The sequence below is a fragment of the Heterodontus francisci genome, chromosome 11, assembly GCF_036365525.1.
Source record: "Heterodontus francisci isolate sHetFra1 chromosome 11, sHetFra1.hap1, whole genome shotgun sequence".
Classification (NCBI taxonomy): Eukaryota; Metazoa; Chordata; class Chondrichthyes; order Heterodontiformes; family Heterodontidae; genus Heterodontus; species Heterodontus francisci.
Window position 1 is genome coordinate 20,264,219 of NC_090381.1, and position 18,915 is coordinate 20,283,133.

Sequence of the window (18,915 nt, forward strand, 5' to 3'; positions counted from 1 at the left end):
AAGAAATTCACAAAGAGCTTATAAAACAAGGATACTGCTCAAAGTTTAATGCATCTTGGGTTATTTGAGTTCAGTTTTTATCTTCCAAAAATACTTATTCTTAAACCTACAGCCCACATAGGTGAGCTTTTACCTCTTCTGTACATGTGAATACAGAGCTTAATAATTACACCATAAATATTATGCAAAGTTTTTGTGCAAGTTCAGGAGGTACATCCAGTTTCCATCAGTAGTGAATGCAGTGTTCAGTCAGCTCCTGCCAGATGTGCTCAGGAAGCTTGACCAACATGTTAGTAGAAAGCACCTGCTCTCGTTTCAAATATTAGTGCCTCGCAGAGAATCACTCCATTTGTGCGACTCACACCCAGCTTTCAAACAGCGGTGCGAACATTGCCAAATCCACGGCAGCTGCCCTACTTGCCACCACTGCACTTTGGGAAGCTATAGGTGCATTTACCTACTTGAGCAGCACACCTGCAATTTCTCGCCATGTGCCAGTGTATGCAGTGCCTTGCGCTGGTCCGGACTGAGAGGTTTCCAGCTAATACTCAGCTCCCGATCCACATTTAGCTTTCACATATTTAGGCAACAACTTGGAACTTAAAGAGAGTAGAACCATCACACAAATGGTGAGAATGCACAGAATTGTTGGCAATAACAACAAAAAATATTTTAAAACAGTGTTATCGACTTTGCAGTTAATTTTGGTATACTGGGAAATGCTATCAATGTGCTCCAGTTTGAAAGATGTGTTGCAAGTGACTTCAGATCTATCAGGAATAATCAGTGTCTTGGTATTGATCAGGGACGTCCACCAGTTCAGCTGGCAACAGTCAAAGGTATTGCCACTCAGGAATATAACTCGAAGACTGTGCAAAAGACTGTGCAGCACATCCTGCTGAAGAGAGGACAGCTGGTTCTTACGTAAATCCAGCAATTTTAGGGGAAGGTTTTTCAGTGCAGGATGAAGACTTGTTATGGAATTTTCAGACAAGTCCAAAGTCATGAGGTTGCTGAAAGTCACTTGTAGGCCAGTATCTAACTGGTTGGAAGCTAAGCCATTTTTTTTGAGAGATAAGAATTGTAATGACTTGGCCACAGCTTGAAATGTGCTTGCCTCCAATCTGAGTCCAGTATTGGATGATATATCTAGATGGGTTAATGGTGAGCCAACAAAAGCATTGGCTGGTAGTGTCACCAATGCACAATTGGATAGATAAAGTCGTTTCAAAGATTTGATATGCGCCAACGCAGCACAACTTGCGTTTAAAGTCCTTTTCTCATTTTCTAAAGGGTAGTCACAAACAGAGACATTGTTGTGACTGAGATCCATTGTTACAAGCCGAGGCATCTTAGTAAAGAGATCGGAAGGCACTGATTCAAATTTGTTGAAGCTGAGATTAAAATAGTTCAGCTTCTCTAGCTTGCTAACATTGAAATTTAGATGAGACAGTTGATTTTGACTAAGATCAATTGTCTGAAGAAAGAGAAAAGGATCCTCCTCTGTTAGAGAGAAGTTCTTTAAACAGTTCTGGTTGAGTTGTAGAGTTGATAATGATGTTATTCCTCGGAGGAATCCATGGGGAAGATATCGAAATGAATTCCGGCTCATATCCAGAACCTGCAGCTCTGGTAGACTTACAGAAATCACCTCATCCCAAAGATTCACGGAAGTAATGTTGGTGACATTTCCAACAATCTGGATGAAGTGAATCTCAGCAGAGGAGTCATTCATCAGATCACCGTAAAAACTCATCTCATTGTCTGACAGCAACAGCATCTTGAGCTTCTTGTGTTTTGGTAAGAGCGGGAAAAACAGTAGTTTGTTATGCGTCAAGTCCAGAGTTTCCAGCTGAAATTCAATCTCACTTTCTCTGGCTAAAAACAGTTCCACGACATTGTGACTGATGTTTAATGTTTTTACTTGGTATAAACTGAAATCCACAATGCAGGGGATGTGATTATGAGCAAGGTTCAGCCTGGTTAGACTTCTCAAACCTTCAAATGTCCCACTTTCAATTTCAAAGATATAATTGTTCTCCAAGTTTAGTTCTCGAAGCTGGACAAGACCCTCAAGCGTGCTAGGTTCCAATCTCATGATGAAATTTCTGGCCAGAGATAGATATTCCAGAGTGGTCAGATTTTGAACAATGTAGCTTGCCACAACTTCATTAAGTCGATTCCCAGATAAATCCAATCTAGTGAAAGCTGTGAGAGTCCTTAGTGCCAAATGAGTTTCTAGATAATTTAAATCAATCCGATTGTTTTTTAGGTTCAAATCTTTGAGGTTCCTGTTGTGATTGAAGGCTCCAGACTCAATGAGCTCAAGCTGATTCCCGCTCAGATTCAGTGTGTGCAGACGCCAGTATGTAGAAAGTGACCTGTTCTTTATTGTTTTAATTTCATTTCCGTTAAGAAGGAGCTCCTCTGTTTCAACAGGCAGGTCCACTGGCACATGATGTAACCTCCCTCCCTGGCAGAATGACACCGTGTCAACCTACAACACAAATGGTGAATTGGACATTAGTCACAATACTCAGGTTACCACCAAAAAACAGAGAATGATACAGCTCAGAGGAAGGTCACTATAGAATCATAGAACCTTACAACACAGAAGAACACCATTTAGCTGTCACGCTTGCGCTGGCTCTTTGAAAGAGCTGTTCAATTTAGTCCCACCCCTAGCTTTTTCCCCATAACCCTGCACATTATTTTCTCTTCAAATACATGTACAATTGCCTTTTAAAAGTTCCAATGTAATCTGATTCCACCACCCATTCAGGTAGCATATTCCAGAAGATAACAAACTTCGGTGTGAAAAAGTTTCTCCTCAATTCCCCTCTAGTTAATTTTGCCAATCATTTTAAGCCGATGACCATTAATTACTGACCCACTTGTCAGAGAAAACAGTTTCTCCCTACTTGCTCTATCAAAACCCCTCATAATTTTGGACACCACTGTTAAATCTCTCTTTAACCTTCTCTACTCAAAGGAGAACAACCCAGTTTCTTCAGTCTGCATATAACTGAAGTCCTTCATCCCTGGTATCATCCTAGTAAATCTCCTCTATATTTTCTCCTAAGCACTGATAGCTTTCCTAACGTGTGGTGCCCATAATTGTACACAATACTCCAGCTGAGGCCTAACCAGAGATTTGTAAAGGTTTAGCATGACTTCCTTAATTTTTATTCAATTCCCTATTTGCAAAGCCAAGTACCCCATACGCTTTCTGAATTGCCTTATCAACTTGCCTTGCCACCTTCAAGGATTTGTGAATATGCACCTCCAGGCCTCTCTGTTTTTGCAACTCTCTCAGAATAGTACAATTTAGATTATACGACCTCTCCATAACCCAACAAGACTTTCCTTTTAAAGTATTTATCTAATTTCCTTTTGAAAGTTATTACTGAATTAGCTTCCACCTTTCAGGCAGTGCATTCCAGACCACAAGTCACTGTGTAAAAAATATTTCTTGTCTCACCACTGGATTTTTTTTGCCAACTATCTTAGCTCTGAGTCCTCTGGTCATCTTGGAACATTTGATGGTTACTTCTTGCAATCTGCCATTCTTGGGGCCAATATTCTCTCTTACTTGTCCCTTTGTCTCCTGAAGACTCTGGGGTAGATTGTGGCCCACCCGTTCCAGGTGGTATTCAGGCAGTCAGCTGGGATAGTCCTGATGGCAGCCCCAGTTTGTTTTGAGGGCCGGGCTTCATTAGCATTTGGCCAGTGGGCTGTAGAGGCAACCGGGCCCACCTGCTCTGGGCTGCTTCAATACGGAGAAGGGTGCCTGGGGGCAGAAGAAGGTAGGCCTAGGAGGGTGGTGATTCCATGACAACAGCAACACAAGTTGTTCTTGTGTGGCTGCTCCTCCCGGCCCAACAGAAATAAAATGACAAGTCACCTTCTGGACTCATCTTTGGCTGGAGCTCCAGCTGACACTGTGCAGAGTGTGAGCTGTGCTGTGCAGACTGACCTATAGTAGCAATCGGGGGGCCACAGGAACCTGATTAGCATATTAAAAGTCCCCGCCACCACCACCACCACCACATCACCACTGCCTGAAATGGAGAGGGCTCTGAGTGGCCAGTGGCCAGCCATTGTGAAAATAGTTATGGCCTCTCTGCAGCATGAACAGGGCAGTAAGTCATTCCCCTCCCCGAATCCATCTCAAAATGTCCCCCACTATCTCTTTCTTGTGTACATGTGACAAGTGTGACTTTGCTGGTGTTTACCATTTCTTTCATAAGCTGCTCTGAGCAGTTTGGGACAAATGAGATTGGTCATGGATGGACATAACAAATAGGAGCAGGAGTAGGCGGCACAGTGGCGCAGTGGTTAGCACCGCAGCCTCACAGCTCCAGCGGCCCGGGTTCAATTCTGGGTACTGCCTGTGTGGAGTTTGCAAGTTCTCCCTATGTCTGCGTGGGTTTCCTCCGGGTGCTCCGGTTTCCTCCCACATGCCAAAGACTTGCAGGTTGATAGGTAAATTGGCCATTAGCAATTGCCCCTAGTATAGGTAAGTGGTAGGGAAATATAGGGACAGGTGGGGATGTGGTAGGAATATGGGATTAGTGTAGGATTAGTATAAATGGGTGGTTGATGGTCGGCACAGACTCGGTGGGCCGAAGGGCCTGTTTCAGTGCTGTATCTCTAAACTAAACTAGGCCATTTGGTCCTTCCACCTGCTGTGCCATTCAGTACAATCATGCCTGATCTTCTACCTCAATTCCACCACAACTTCACCTGTACCATTGTTCACATTTCAAGGAGGGCTAGCAGCATAAAACTCCTGAATTTAAACGAGCATAATGTTATTCTTACCACCACACACTGCTGCAGAGCCAAGAAAAATATGTCATGTTTCAACATTCTGTTGATGCATTTTCCACACAGAAAGGATTTGGAAAATTTTCTTTAAATGTGTTTTAAAACACAGTGTAGCTGTGCAAACCTTTTAAAAGGGGGTCTGAAATACCAGAATGCAAATAAGGTAATTTTGATGTTGTCTGTTCATAGACTGTAAATGAGAAACAATTTGTTAACTTTCTCACACTCTTTGCATTAGACAGTCTTTGATCCTTCTGGTTATGAACAGCAACAGATAGAGGAACAGCCACAGGCAGTCATGGGAAGGCTTCAGACAAGGAGACACTACTGTCAATAGCCTTGATAAGGCAAGGTGAAAGTTCAAATGACGAGGTGACAGGTTATAGAACATATTGGAAGGCAACTCAGTGATGTGGCGAAGTGTGGCCTATTTTTTATTTTGTATTATTATATGAAGGCAAATTGTCCTGCCAGGGTCATGGATGGCACTGAGCAGCTGCAGAGAACTCTGAGGGGGGGGGTGAGCAGCCAGTGGTTGTGGTTAGTATTGTAACCAACAACATAGGTGGAAAGAGGGATGTGGTCCGACAGGCAGAGTTTAGGGAGCTAGGAAAGAAACTGGCAAGCAGGACCTCCATGGTAGCTATCTCCGGATTGCTCCCAGTACCATGCACTAGTGAGTATAGACATAGGAAGCGAGAGCAGATGAATACATGGCTGGAGAGATGGCACAGGAGGGAGGGCTTCAGATTCCTGGGACATTGGGATCGGTTCTGGGGTCGATGGGACCTGTAAAGGCCAGATGGGTTGCACCTGAACAGAGCCGGGATCAATATCCTTGTGGAGCAATTTGCTAATGCTATTGTGAAGGATTTGAACTAACTTGACAAAGTTTTGAGAACCAGGAAGTAACCTTAGAGAGGAAAACTGAGGTGCACAGAGAATTGGCAGAGACAGACAGCACTAGACTGGGAAATAGTAAGGCATTAGGTGGAATCAGAGTAAGCGGGAATGCAGTAAGGTCGAAATTAGAAGCAAAATACTGCAGATGCTGGAAATCTGAAATAAAAACAAGAAATGCTGGAACCACTCAGCAGGTCTGGCAGCAGCTGTGGAAAGAGAAGCAGAGTTAACGTTTCGTGTCAGCGAAGAAGGGTCACTGACCCGAAACGTTAACTCTGCTTCTCTTTCCACAGCTGCTGCCAGACCTGCTGAGTGGTTCCAAAAGGTCTAAATTAGGTTCACTTTGCATGTATATGAATGTTTGGAGTGTGGTAAATAAGGTTGGTGAGCTGCAGGACACCTGGCTCAAAAAAGGGCAGGAATGGATACTGAATATGCCTGGATACATTGTGTTCAGGAAAGATAGAGAAGGAAGGAAGGAAAGGAGGAGGGGTCGCTGTAATGATGAAATAAAACATTACAGTGCTGGAGAGAGAGGATGTCCTAGAGGGGTCAAGTACAGAATCTATTTGATTTCCAATGAGGAAGGAAGCATTGCTGGATTGAGTTCTGGGGAATGAGATGGGTCATGTGAAAGTAGGGGAACATTTAGGGGACAACAACTATAGCATCATAAACATAGAAACATAGAAAAATAGGAGCAGGAGTAGGCCATTCAGCCCTTCGAGCCTGCTCCATCATTCAATACAATCATGGCTGATCATCCAAACTCAGTACCCTGTTCCCGCTTCCTCCCCATATCCCTTGATCCCTTTAGCCCTAAGAACTATATCTAACTCTTTCTTGAATATATTTAATGATTTGGCCTCAACTGCTTTCTGTGGTAGAGAATTCCACAGGTTCACCATTCACTGAGTGAAGAAATCCCTCCTCATCTCAGTCCTAAATGGCTTCCCCCTTGTTCTTAGATTGTGACCCCTGGTCCTGGACTCCCCCGCCATTGGGAACATCCTTCCTGCATCTAGTCTGCCCAGTCCTGTTAGAATTTTGTAGATTTCTATGAGATCCCCTCGCATTCTTCTAAACTCTAGCGAATACAAGCCTAATCAACCCAATCTCTCTTCATACGTCAGTCCTGCCATCCCAGGAATCAGTCTGGTGAACCTTTGCTGCACTCCCTCCATTGCAAGAACATCCTTCCTCAGATAAGGAGACCAAAACTGCACACAATACTCAATGTGTGGTCTCACCAAGGCCTTGTATGATTACAGCAAGACATCCCTCCTCTCGCTATGAAGGCCAACATACCATTTGCCTTCTTAACTGCCTGCTGCACCTGCATGCTTACTTTCAGCAACTGGTGCACAAGGACATCTAGGTCTCGTTGCACCTCCCCCTTTCCCAATCTATTGTCGTTCAGATAATAATCTGCCGAAATATTTTTGCCTTCAAAGTGGATAACCTCACGTTTATCCACATTATACTGCATCTGCCATGTATTTGCCCACTCACTCAACCTGTCCAAATCACATTGGAGTTTCTCTGCATCCTCCTCACAGCTCACACTCCCACCCAGCTTTGTGTCATCTGCAAACTTGGATATATTATATTTAATTCCCTCATTTATATCATTAATATATATTGTGAATAGCTGGGGTCCTAGCACTGATCCCTGCAGTACCCCACTAGTCACTGCCTGCCACTCAGAAAAAGACCCGTTTATTCCTACTCTTTGTTTCCTGTCTGCCAACCAGTTCTCTATCCATGTCAGTACCTTAGCCCCAATCCCATGTGCTTTAAGTTTGCACGCTAATCTCTTATGTGGGACCTTATCGAAAGCCTTCTGAAAGTCCAAATACATCACATTCACTGGTTCTCCCTTATCTATTCTACTAGTTACTTGCTCAAAAAATTCCAGTAGATTTGTCAAGCATGATTTCCCTTTCGTAAATCCATATTGACTTTGTCCAATCCTGTCATTGTTTTCCAAGTGCTCTGCTATCACATATTTTATAATGGACTCTAGCATTTTCCCCACTACTGATGTCAGGCTAACCGGTCTATAATTCCCTGTTTTCTCTCTACCTCCTTTTTTAAATAGTGGGGTTACATTAGCTATCCTCCAATCTGTTGGAACCGTTCCAGAGTCTATAGAATTTTGAAAAAATGACCGGCAATGCATCTACTATTTCTACGGCCACTTCCTTAAGTACTCTGGGATGTAGATTATCAGGCCCTGGGGATTTATCGGTCTTCAATCCCGTCAATTTCCCTAACACCATTTCCCTACTAATACTGATTTCATACAGTTCCTCCTTCTCACTAGACCCTATGTTCCCCAACATTTCTGGGAGGTAATATGTGTCCTCCTTTGTGAAGACGGAACCAAAGTATGTATTTAGTTGGTCAGCCATTTCTTTGTTCCCCATTATAAATTCCCCCGTTTCTGACTGTAAGGGACCCACATTTGTCTTCACTAATCTTTTTCTCTTCACATATCTATAGAAGCTTTTACAGTCAGTTTTTATGTTCTCTGCAAGCTCGCTCTCGTACTCTATTTTCCCCTTCTTAATCAATCCCTTTGCATTCCTTTACTGAATTCATAAGGTTCAGATTAGCGATAGAAGTGCAATCCAGAGTAAAGATAACTAATTGGGGGAGGGCCAGCTTCAATGGAGTGAGAACAGATCTAGCCCAAGTAAATTGGAATCAAAGATTGGAAGGCAAAACTATAACTGAACAATGGGCTGCTTTTAAAGAGGAGATAGCTCAGGTACAGTCAAGTTACATTTCCACAATGGGGAAAGGTAGGGCAAATAGATCCAAAGCTCCCTGGATGATGGAAGAGATAGAGCGTAAGAAGAAGCAGAAAAACGTTGCATATGACTGATGTCAGGTAGATAATAAAATCAATAACCAGTCTGCATATCGAAGTGAAAAAACAAATAAGAGAAGCAAAGAGTGAGTATGAGAAGAGACTGGCAGCTAACATAAAAGGGAATCTAAAAGCCTTCTATAGGCATATAAATAGTAAAAGGACGGTAAAAGGAGGTGCGGAACTGATTCGGGACCTAAAAAGGGATTTACACATGGAGGCAGGGGGCATGGCTGAGGTACTAAATGAATACTTTGCATCTGTCTTTACCAAGGAAGAAGATGTTGTCCAAATCACAGTGAAAGAAGCGGTAGTTGAGACACTGGATGGGCTAAAAATTGATAAAGAGGAAGCATTAGGAATGCTGGCTGTACTTAAAGTTGATAAGTCACCAGGACTGGATGAGTTGCATCCGAGGATACTGAGGGAAGTAAAGGTGGAAATTATGGAGGCACTGGCCATAATCTTCCAGTCCTCCTTAGATACAGGGGTGGTGCCAGAGGACTGGAGAATTGCAAATGTTACACTCTTGTTCAAAAAAGGGTGTGAGGACAACCCCACAAATACAGGCTAGTCCATTTAACCTTGGTAGTGAGAAAGCTTTTAGAAATGATAATTTGGGACAAAATTAATAGTCACTTGGACAAATGTGGATTAATTAAGGAAACCCAGCATGATTGTTAAGGACAAATCATGTTGAACTAACTTGCATGAGTTTTTTGATGAGGGAGCAGAGGGTGTTGATGAGGGTAATGTGGTTGATGTGGTGTACATGGACTACCAAAACAAGACAGTAGCAGCATGGATACAAAATTGGTGAAAGGAGACAGAGAGTAGTTGGGAACAAGTGTTTTTCGGGCTGGAGAAACTGTTCCTATTGGCTGAAAGTTCAGGATCAGAGGACACTGATTTAAAGCGATTGGCAAAAGAAGCAACAGCGACATGAGGAAAAATGTTTTTATGCAGCGAGTGGTTAGGATCTGGAATGCACTGCCTGACAGTGTGGTAGAGGCAGATTCAATCGTGGCTTCAAAAGAGAACTTGATAATTTTCTGAAGAGAAAAAAAAAATTGCAGGCTACGGGAAAAAGACGGGCAAGTGGGATGAGGTGAGTTGCTCTTGCAAAGAGCTGATGTGGACACGATGGGCCGAATGGCCTTCTTCAGTGCTGCAACCATGTTATGATTCTATGACGTGCCCAAGATCATAGCTTTTGTTCTGTATGTTCACCTTACTCTGAATCAAAGCAGCTTATCGCTTTGTATCAAACCTCATCTCACCAAGCAGTTTCTTGATCTTTCTTCAGAGAGACTGAAGTACACGGGGATCGTTTTAACTTTGGAGTCAAAGAAGTGACAATGGTTAGAGATGTATAACAGGTGCTGAATCCATATCGCCTGTTTACACCATGGCCAAAGTTATTATTACTCCCACCTATGAAAGCACAGTTCAGTTCAGAAGAGGGATTACTCTTACACTCCCAGGTTCGATTAACATACACAGAGAATCAATCCTGGAAATGGAGTCAAGCCCAGGAATTGAAATCAATCCAGGTTTGTGGAATCACTCCTGGGACATGGAATCAATCCCAGGAACTAGAATCAATCCCGAGTCGTCAAATTAATCCTAGAAAGTGGAATCAGTTCCGGAAACTAGACTCAATCCAGGGATGTGGAATCAATCCTGGGAAGTGTGGAATAAATTCTGGGACAAAGAAACATAGAAAATTTATGGCACAGAAGGAGGGTATTTGGCCCCTCATGTCTTTGCCAGCCAAAAAAGAGTGATCCAGCCTAATCCCACTTTTCAGCTCTTGGTCCATATCCAATTATTTTTTAAATACAGTGAGGGTTTCTGCCTCTATCACCCTTTCGGTCATTGAGTCCAGATCCCGATCACCCTCTGGGTGAAAATATTCTCCTCTAATCCTTCTACCAATTACCTTCAATCTATGCCCCCTGGTTATTGTCCTCTCTACTAATGGAAATTCTATACACTTTCTATACATTCTATCTAGGCGCCTCAATTTTATACACCTCAATTAAATCTCCCCTCAGCCTGCTCTGTTCCAAAGAAAACACCCCGGTCTATCCAATCTTTCCTTGTAGTTAAAACTCTCCATTCCTGGCAGCCTTCTCGTAAATCTCCTCTCTACCCTCTATAATGCAATCACATCCTTCTAGTAATGTGGTGACCAGAACTGTACGCAGAACTCCAGCCGCAGCCTAACTGGAGTTTTAAACAGTTCTAGCATAACCTCCATGCTAAGAGAGGAAAGTATCCTGAATGCCTTCCTAACCACCTCATCCACCCATTCTGCAATCTTCAGGGATCTGTGGACATACACGCCAAGGTCCCTCCATTCCTCTCAACTTCTAAGTATCCTACCATTTATTGTAGGACACGGAATCAATCTGTGGAAGTAGAAACATTCCTAGGACATGGAATCAATCCAGGGAGGTGGAATCAATCCTGAGGAGTATAGTGATGAGAACTCTCTGTCCAATCCTGCACCTGCTGCATTGACCCAGATATTGGGCTAGTAAAGGCACACTCTGGGACACAGGAGGAATGGGCTCACTCATTGGGATGGTTTGCAAAGCTGAACCCCAGTAAAATTACTACTGTTAATAAATAACTAGCCCCTCAAAAAGCTCGACTTGATGTTAATTGCTTTCAGTAGTGCCACAGTTTAAAGCTGCATAATGATTATTTTGAAACATACGCAAGGACCAAACAATGAGGAGAGGCCACCCCTACAAGTGAGAGCTATACACTCCAACAATGACCGCTGCTTCACTTGAATGTTCACAGCACTGGATCTGTAGTACAACTTTTTTTTTATGAAAACCGCAGGGAGGTTGGGTGTGTCAAAACAGGATGTTCTGTGGGTTTTAGTGCAGCAGTCGTCAAGAGCAAGAGCAGATGATCAAAAGGCAAGAACAGCATACTGCATGGCGAGCATGTAACATCTCCAGCCCTGAAGCTGGCAGGTTCCAAACACACCTCTCTGGGTAAAGGTCCATTGCATTCTTACTGGGTTTTTTCACACACATATTTATATATAGTTTTAACATTTAGCCAACTCTACAGTGAGGTGCTCATTCCGATTGTTCCTCCCCCAAAATGGTGGTAGTCAACTTCTCTTGTTTGAACTGGTTGGAGAGAGTTAGTCCTCCCAGGTACTCATCCCTGCAAAGTGTAACATTTCTTTGCTGCCATTTCTGAAGGTGCTGAAGGATATGGTTTATTAATATAAGAAAAGGTCTTGCAATTATATAGCGCCTTTCACTGCCTCTGGACATTTCACAGTGCTTTACAGCCAGTGAAATCCTCTTGAAGCATAGTCATTGTTGCAATGTTGGACACTTAGTCACTGCTGTAATGATATAGATATGTATGGTGACTAGCTATTCAACTCTGGATGGCATTACAAGCTGGCTCATTCATGTTCTCAAATGAAACTCTCACACACACATTTTTTCCTCTCAGGCCCTGGGCCCTGGCAGAAGTCCGTTGTATACCCCCAACTCACTCAGCAGAAACTGAAGCCCCAATTTTCACCTAACACACACTTTAAGAACAGGGAGCATTCAGGTCAGATTTCCAAGTTATACCCTGGATGTAAATTTGGCCCTCGACCTGGTAGCACCCGCATCATGCAAGGGTGAGGTAAAGTTAAATTCGGGCCTCAGATATCAAAGCTGAAACCTCAGTACCAAAGAACTGAAATGGTGTGCCACAACAGGAACTTACTGTTCCACTGAGTCCTCAGAACTTACCATTCTGCAGCTCCCCAGAGATCTCACCAAAGAGGCTTCAACATTGCTTCCTCTATCAAGCATCACCAGTGCCCTGAGAATGAGGGAAATGGACAGGACTGTGAGCTCCATTCTCACAGTTATACCTACAAAGAGAGAAGAGGTTAGAACACAATCCATCACAAAACTCACTGCCAAGCAAGCTTCTGCTCTAATCAAACCCAACTGATGTGAGGGACAGCACTGAGGGAGTGCTGCACTGTCAGATAGTCAGTACTGAGGGATCGCTGCACTGTCAGAGGGTCAGTACTGAGGGATCACTGCACTGGCGGAGGGTCAGTACTGAGGGATCACTGCACTGTCGGAGGGTCAGTACTGAGGGATCACTGCACTGTCGGAGGGTCAGTACTGAAGGATCACTGCACTGTCAGAGGGTCAGTACTGAGGGATCACTGCACTGTCAGAGGGTCAGTACTGAGGGATCACTGCACTGTCAGAGGGTCAGTACTGAGGGATCACTGCACTGTCAGTGGGTCAGTACTGAGGGATCACTGCACTGTCAGAGGGTCAGTACTGAGGGATCACTGCACTGTCAGAGGGTCAGTACTGAGGGATCACTGCACTGTCAGAGGGTCAGTACTGAGGGATCACTGCACTGTCTAAGAGTCAGTACTGAGGGATCACTGCACTGTCAGAGAGTCAGTACTGAGGGATCACTGCACTGTCAGAGAGTCAGTACTGAGGGAGCACTGCACTGTCCGAGGGGTAGTACTGAGGATGCGCTGCAGTGTTGGAGCGGCAGTACTGAGGGAGTGGTGCACTTTCAGAGGGACAGTACTGAGGGATCACTGCCCTGTCAGAGGGTCAGTACTGAGGGAGCGCTGCACTGTCAGAGGGTCAGTACTGAGGGAGCGCTGCACTGTCAGAGGGACAGTACTGAGGGAGCGCTGCACTGTCAGAGGGGCCGTACTGAGGGAATGCTGCACTGTCAGAGAGTCAGTACTGAGGGAGCGCTGCACTGTCAGAGGGACAGTACTGAGGGAGCGCTGCACTGTCAGAGGGACAGTACTGAGGGAGCGCTGCACTGTCAGAGGGACAGTACTGAGGGAGCGCTGCACTGTCAGAGGGTCAGTACTGAGGGAGCGCTGCACTGTCAGAGGGACAGTATTGAGGGAGCGCTGCACTGTCAGATGGCAGTACTGAGGGTGTACTGCACTGTGGGAGGGGCAGTACTGAGGGAATGCTGCACTGTCAGATGGCAGTACTGAGGGTGTACTGCACTGTGGGAGGGGCAGTACTGAGGAAGTGCTACAGTACCTGCGACTGTGTTACTGACAATATCACCCTTAGACCTTTACACCAATATCACCGAGAATACCATTACATCAAAATCACTGACTGCTTGTTAAGATATGAACTGAAGGGCATCAGTGCTCCAAAGTTACGAAGAGCTTTACCACACCATTACATTTAGAGTACCACAACAACCACATCACAAAGAGTGTGTCATCATGACATCAATATCAACGTACCAGAGGGAGACCAGTATAGGGTGCAATTCCACAGCAATCACACTGAGGTTTTGTAATGTGAGCATCACTTGGGAGTATTTAATTCAATCGTCATCAGGATAGGGAATGTATGTCACCAGAAAGAGTGCCAAGAAAAGGACCTTCTCTGAGAGATCGGACTGCTCAGCGCACCTCGGCCTCTGTCGGTGTTGTGATACATCCAGTCACTGGGAGATGAGCGTGTGAGGTCCAGGATAACTGACCACCTGATTTGCCCCCTGCAGGCACCCTGCCCCACCCTGACTCCACACATTAATACCCCATAACAATGCATTTAAGGTCAGGAGTTAAAATCAGGCAAAGAACAGTTGCAGGCCTGGGTCTTGTTGCTACACTGTGGACTGACTTGTTTGGTCTTGGGATCCGAGTGGGGAGGAATGGTTATTGTCAGATCCCGATATCCTATATACAAAATTTAAACTCTGGCAGCTTTCTACATTGGAGCGTCTTGTTCACAAGTTTTCTCGCGGTCTCTGGTCTCAATCCATCAGACTTCCATCCCAAAGGATCATGCAGTCTATTTCTCCCTTTCCTGTCTTTCAAATGCATTGCATAATCTAGCAGTGTGCATCTCCCTCATCCTTGAACACATTGCTCAATGCCACACACTGGGCAAAAGGTCCAATCCCATCTGATAGAACAATTAACACTCTTTGCAGAGGTGGGTCATTCAGCTCATTGGGGCGCCTGCTTGAGGAGGCAACTGCCCTGCACCATTTGACCTTCAGCTTGCCTCTGTTGGTAGCACTCATACCCAAATCAGAGGATGTTGGATCAAACCTCACTCCAGGACAAGGTCATAATCTAAGGTGGCCCTTCAGTGTCATACTTGGGGAGTGCTGCAGTGCCATCTTTTGGATGGGACATTAACCAGGGACCCAAGTTGACATGGAAGATCCCAGGGTAGTTTTCAAAGAAAGGCAGGAGTGTTCATCTCGTTTCCTGGCCAACATCTAATGTCACCAAAAACTAATTAACCAATCACTTATCTCACAGCTGTTTGTGGGATCCTGCTGTGCACTAATCAGCCATTTGCCTGCAGAACAATAGTTACTTCAACAACAACTTATATTTATCCCAAGGTGCTTCACAGGAACATTATAAAACAAAATATAACCCTGAGACACAAAAGGAGATATTAGGTCAGATGACCAAAAGATTGATCAAAGAGATAGGTTTTAAGGAGTGTCTTAACAAAGGAAAGTGAGGTAGAGAGATGGAGAGGTGTAGGGAGAGAATTGCAGAGCTTGGGGCCTTGGCAACTGAAGGTGCAGCCACCAATGGAGGAGCAATTAAAATCGGGAATGCTCAAGAGGCCCGAGTTAGAGGAAAGCAAATATCTCAGAGGGTTGTAGGTCTGGAGGAGATTACAAAGATAGGGAGGGTGCGAGGCCTCTAAAAGAGGCATCTGAAAACAAGGACGATAATTTTTAAATCAAGATATTGCTTGACTGGGAGCCAATGTAGGTCAGCAAGCACAGAGGTGATAGGTGAATGGAACTTGGTATGAGTTAAACCATGGGGATCAGAGTTCAGGTTTACAGAGAGTAGAATATGGGAGGCAGACCAGGAATGTATTGGAATTGTCAAGTATAGAGCTAACAAAGCCTTGGATGAGGGTTTCAGCAGCTGATGAGACAGCGGCGGAGTTGGACAATGTTACGGCGGTCTTAGTGATGGCACAAATATGAGGTTGGAAGCTCACCTCAGGGTCAAATGTGACACCAAGGTTGCAAGCAGACTGGCTTAATCTCAGACTGTTGCCAGGGAGAGGGATGGAGTTGGTAGCTAGGAAAAGTGGTTGGGAGCAGGGACTGAAAACAATGGTTTCAGTCTTCCTAATGTTTAGTTGGAAAAAATTTCTGCTCATCCAGTAGTGGATGTCGGATAAGCAGTCTGATAATTTAGCAACAGTGGAGAAGTTGCGAGAAGTGGTGGTGAGGCAGAGCTGAGCGCGTCAGTGTGCACAGAAAACTTCTGCTGTGCTTTTGGATGATGTCGCCGAGGGGCAGTATGTAGATGAGAAATAGGAAGGGGGTAAGTATAGATCCTTGGGGAACACCAGAAGTAACAGTGTGGGAGTAGGAAGAGAAGCCATTGCAAATGATTCTCTGGCTACAATTAGATTGATAAGAGTGGAACCAGGAAAGTGCACTTTGTTAAGAGCTGTTTCAGTTCTGTGACAGGGCGTAAACCTGATTGGAGGGATTAAAACGTAGAGTTCGGGAAACATGGGAAAGGATTTGGGAGGCAACACTATGTTCAGGGACTTCAACAGCAATTCATTGGCTATGAAGCACTCTGGGATTTCCTGACATTGTGAAAGCGACAATAAAAATGTAAATCCCATTATCATTTTAAGGGGCATGCACAGGTCACACAGTAATTTTAAGGTGTATACAGAGATCCTGATGTCAATTTAAAACGCATGATGGATCATGCTGTCCCTTCGAGTTAGTCGCGGGGCTATGCTGTCCCTTTAAGGTACTAGCAGGAGTTGTGCTATCCCTTTAACTTACTGGCAGGAGTTGTGCTGTCCCTTTAAGGTACCAACAGCGATTGTGCAGTCCCTTTAAGGTACGAGCAGAGGTTGTGCTGTCCCTTTAAGGTACCAACAGAAATTGTGCAGTCCCTTTAAGGTACTAGCAGGATTGTACTGTCCCTTTAAGGTACATACACGGATCCCTGCAATAATATCCCTACAAGCATTACCGAAACCCAGTGGCGTCCCGCTACAGCCAGGAAAGCTGACACTTACCGACCTCACAGTGTGCGGGCATGTCTGGTGTTCCGGGCTGGAGCAGCGGCTGTGGGTGTCCTCTGATCCACGGCTCAGTCACCGGGACCCGGAGCCGCAGCGCTATCCGGGCTCGGCTGCAACATCGCAACTAAACCCATCTGTCCTTAAAGTCACAGCTCCGGAAGATGCAACGGAAACGTAGTCACATGGAGAGAGACCGAGAGCAGCTTGTGTCAGTCAGTGAGTTAGTGATCCAGGGATCCAAAGATTTATGCTGACAGAGAAACTGGACCAAGCCCTAAACAAAACTCTGCACCAAACTTTCTTAATCTAAACTCTGCACCAAACTTTCTTAATCTAAACTCTGCACCAAACTTTCTTAATCTAAACTTTGCACCAAACTTTCTTAATCTAAACTCTGCACCAAACTTTCTTAATCTAAAATCTGCACCAAACTCTCCATAAACAAACTCTGCACTTGCTGGATCCACATCACTGGTTCCAAAGGGCCAGGTGCCCATTGCTGGATCATTGCCCGTTTTGCACAGTACAGGAGCTGGCGTTTTTTTTAAGCTACCCTAATGTACTTCCTCACAAAATATTCACAAGATTCATTGCAACATTTAAGTGCACAGTAAACTAGTATAACCAGCATCTGCCCAGTCCCTGATTCACCACTGAATGCATTTACTTCAATCCTGGGAAATGACCAATGTTTTATGGGGGTTACTTCCGAGTGTGGATCCTAGCAGTAGATTGCAGAGAGATGGGTCGTTGCTTCCATCTTCTGAATATTAAGCTTTTGTTTTTGGCAACCACATCGTTGATTCCCACAGTTGAAATTCAGGGCTTTGAAAATTCTCAGATATTCCTCTTCAAACATTTTTTAGAGGAGAAAGGAGAGATGTGAGGAAAGTCTGACTGCAGCAGAGGTGAGCTGTCCTGAATGTTCTCACCCATTCAGCCCTTTGGTTTGCTCCTGGTGATTGGCCAGTTAGTCAGTTGGTCTGCCGCTGCCCAGCTTGCACGCGTCCCCTCTTAGAAATCTTGCTCCCAATCCTGTGGGACATTGACTGTTGTGTTTGAACTGGTGTCTCATCTGAAACACGAGCTCAGGGCAGACTCAGACTTTGCGACTGTTGGTGTGAATGTGTTTGGTGAGATAGCAGAGGAGGTTGGATTTGTGGGTGTATTATTCCAATATCAAAAACAACTTCATGAGTAATGTCAGGTCACCAAAGTAACAGGAGGTTGGTTGAGTATTGACCTTGTATCTGTTTGAACTGTCAGCTTGTGAAACTAGAGTTTATCTGAAAGCAACTCTGGGTCCACCCATCCTGTTTCAGATGCTCTGCACGATTTGCAGCAGTGGCACCACTTAAATAGAACATTTGTGTTCGAGGTGAGAAAAGCAGCAAGCCCGCCTCAGCATATTGTCTTGGTGCTGAGAACAAAACCTCTCAGGTGTTAATTCCTGTCATATCTTTTAGCTTCTTCACTCTCATTTGCTGCTGCTGGCTTTGTTCTGCAGTGTTTCAGATATCGACCTCACATCAGTGAGCTTCTCCCCCACTAGAGGCAGTGCAAAACAGATTTACGAGGATGATACCAGGAATGTGAAGTTATACCTATCAGGAAAGGATGAATAGGGCTTGGTCTCTTTTCTCTTGAAAAAAGAAGGCTGAGGGGTGACTTGTTAGAAAATTGTAAAAGGTTTTGATAGAGGAGACACAGAGAGAATGTTTCCTCTTATGGGGAAGAGCAAAGCTAGAAACCATCACTATAAGGTAGTCACCAAGAAATCCAATAGGGAATGCAGAAGAAACCTCTTTACCCAGAGAGTGGTGAGAATGTAGAACTCACTACCACAGGGAGTGATTGAACTGAGTAGTATAAATGCATTTAAGGGGAAGGCAGATAAGCATATACAAACATACGAATTAGGAGCGAGTATAAGGGAGAAGGGAATAAAGGGTTACAATGATAGATTTTGATGATTTAGATGGCCTGTTTCTGTGCCGTATAAAAACCTGCCTCCCCTCTCCTGGGGCCTCGCTCCATTCTCACTCGTCTCCGGCCTCACCCCAACCTGCTCGCCTGGGGCCTCACCCCATTCCCTCTCTCCTGGGGCCTCACCCCATTCTCCCTCTCCTGGGGCCTCACCCCATTCCCCCTCTCCTGAGGCCTCACCCCATTCCCCCTCTCCTGGGGCCTCACTCCATTCCCCCTCGCTTG

General features: G+C 44.7%; 1 protein-coding gene across 2 annotated transcripts; it reads right to left on the reverse strand.

Annotated features, from left to right (window-relative positions):
* Positions 1-18: 18 nt before the first annotated feature.
* Positions 19-17,804, reverse strand: LOC137375113 (transforming growth factor beta activator LRRC33-like). Of its 2 annotated transcripts, none has more exons than XM_068041757.1 (3): positions 16,699-17,804; positions 12,391-12,515; positions 19-2,497 (listed from the first exon to the last, which is right to left on the reverse strand). In XM_068041757.1, exons 1-3 carry the CDS (start codon positions 16,718-16,720, stop codon positions 542-544), a joined length of 2,103 nt encoding a protein of 700 aa, XP_067897858.1. In that variant the 5' UTR covers positions 16,721-17,804; the 3' UTR covers positions 19-541. The 2 variants fall into 2 exon arrangements, with proteins under 2 accessions (XP_067897858.1, XP_067897859.1); XM_068041758.1 differs by having other exon boundaries at positions 16,703-17,803.
* Between the last annotated feature and the right edge of the window lie 1,111 nt (positions 17,805-18,915).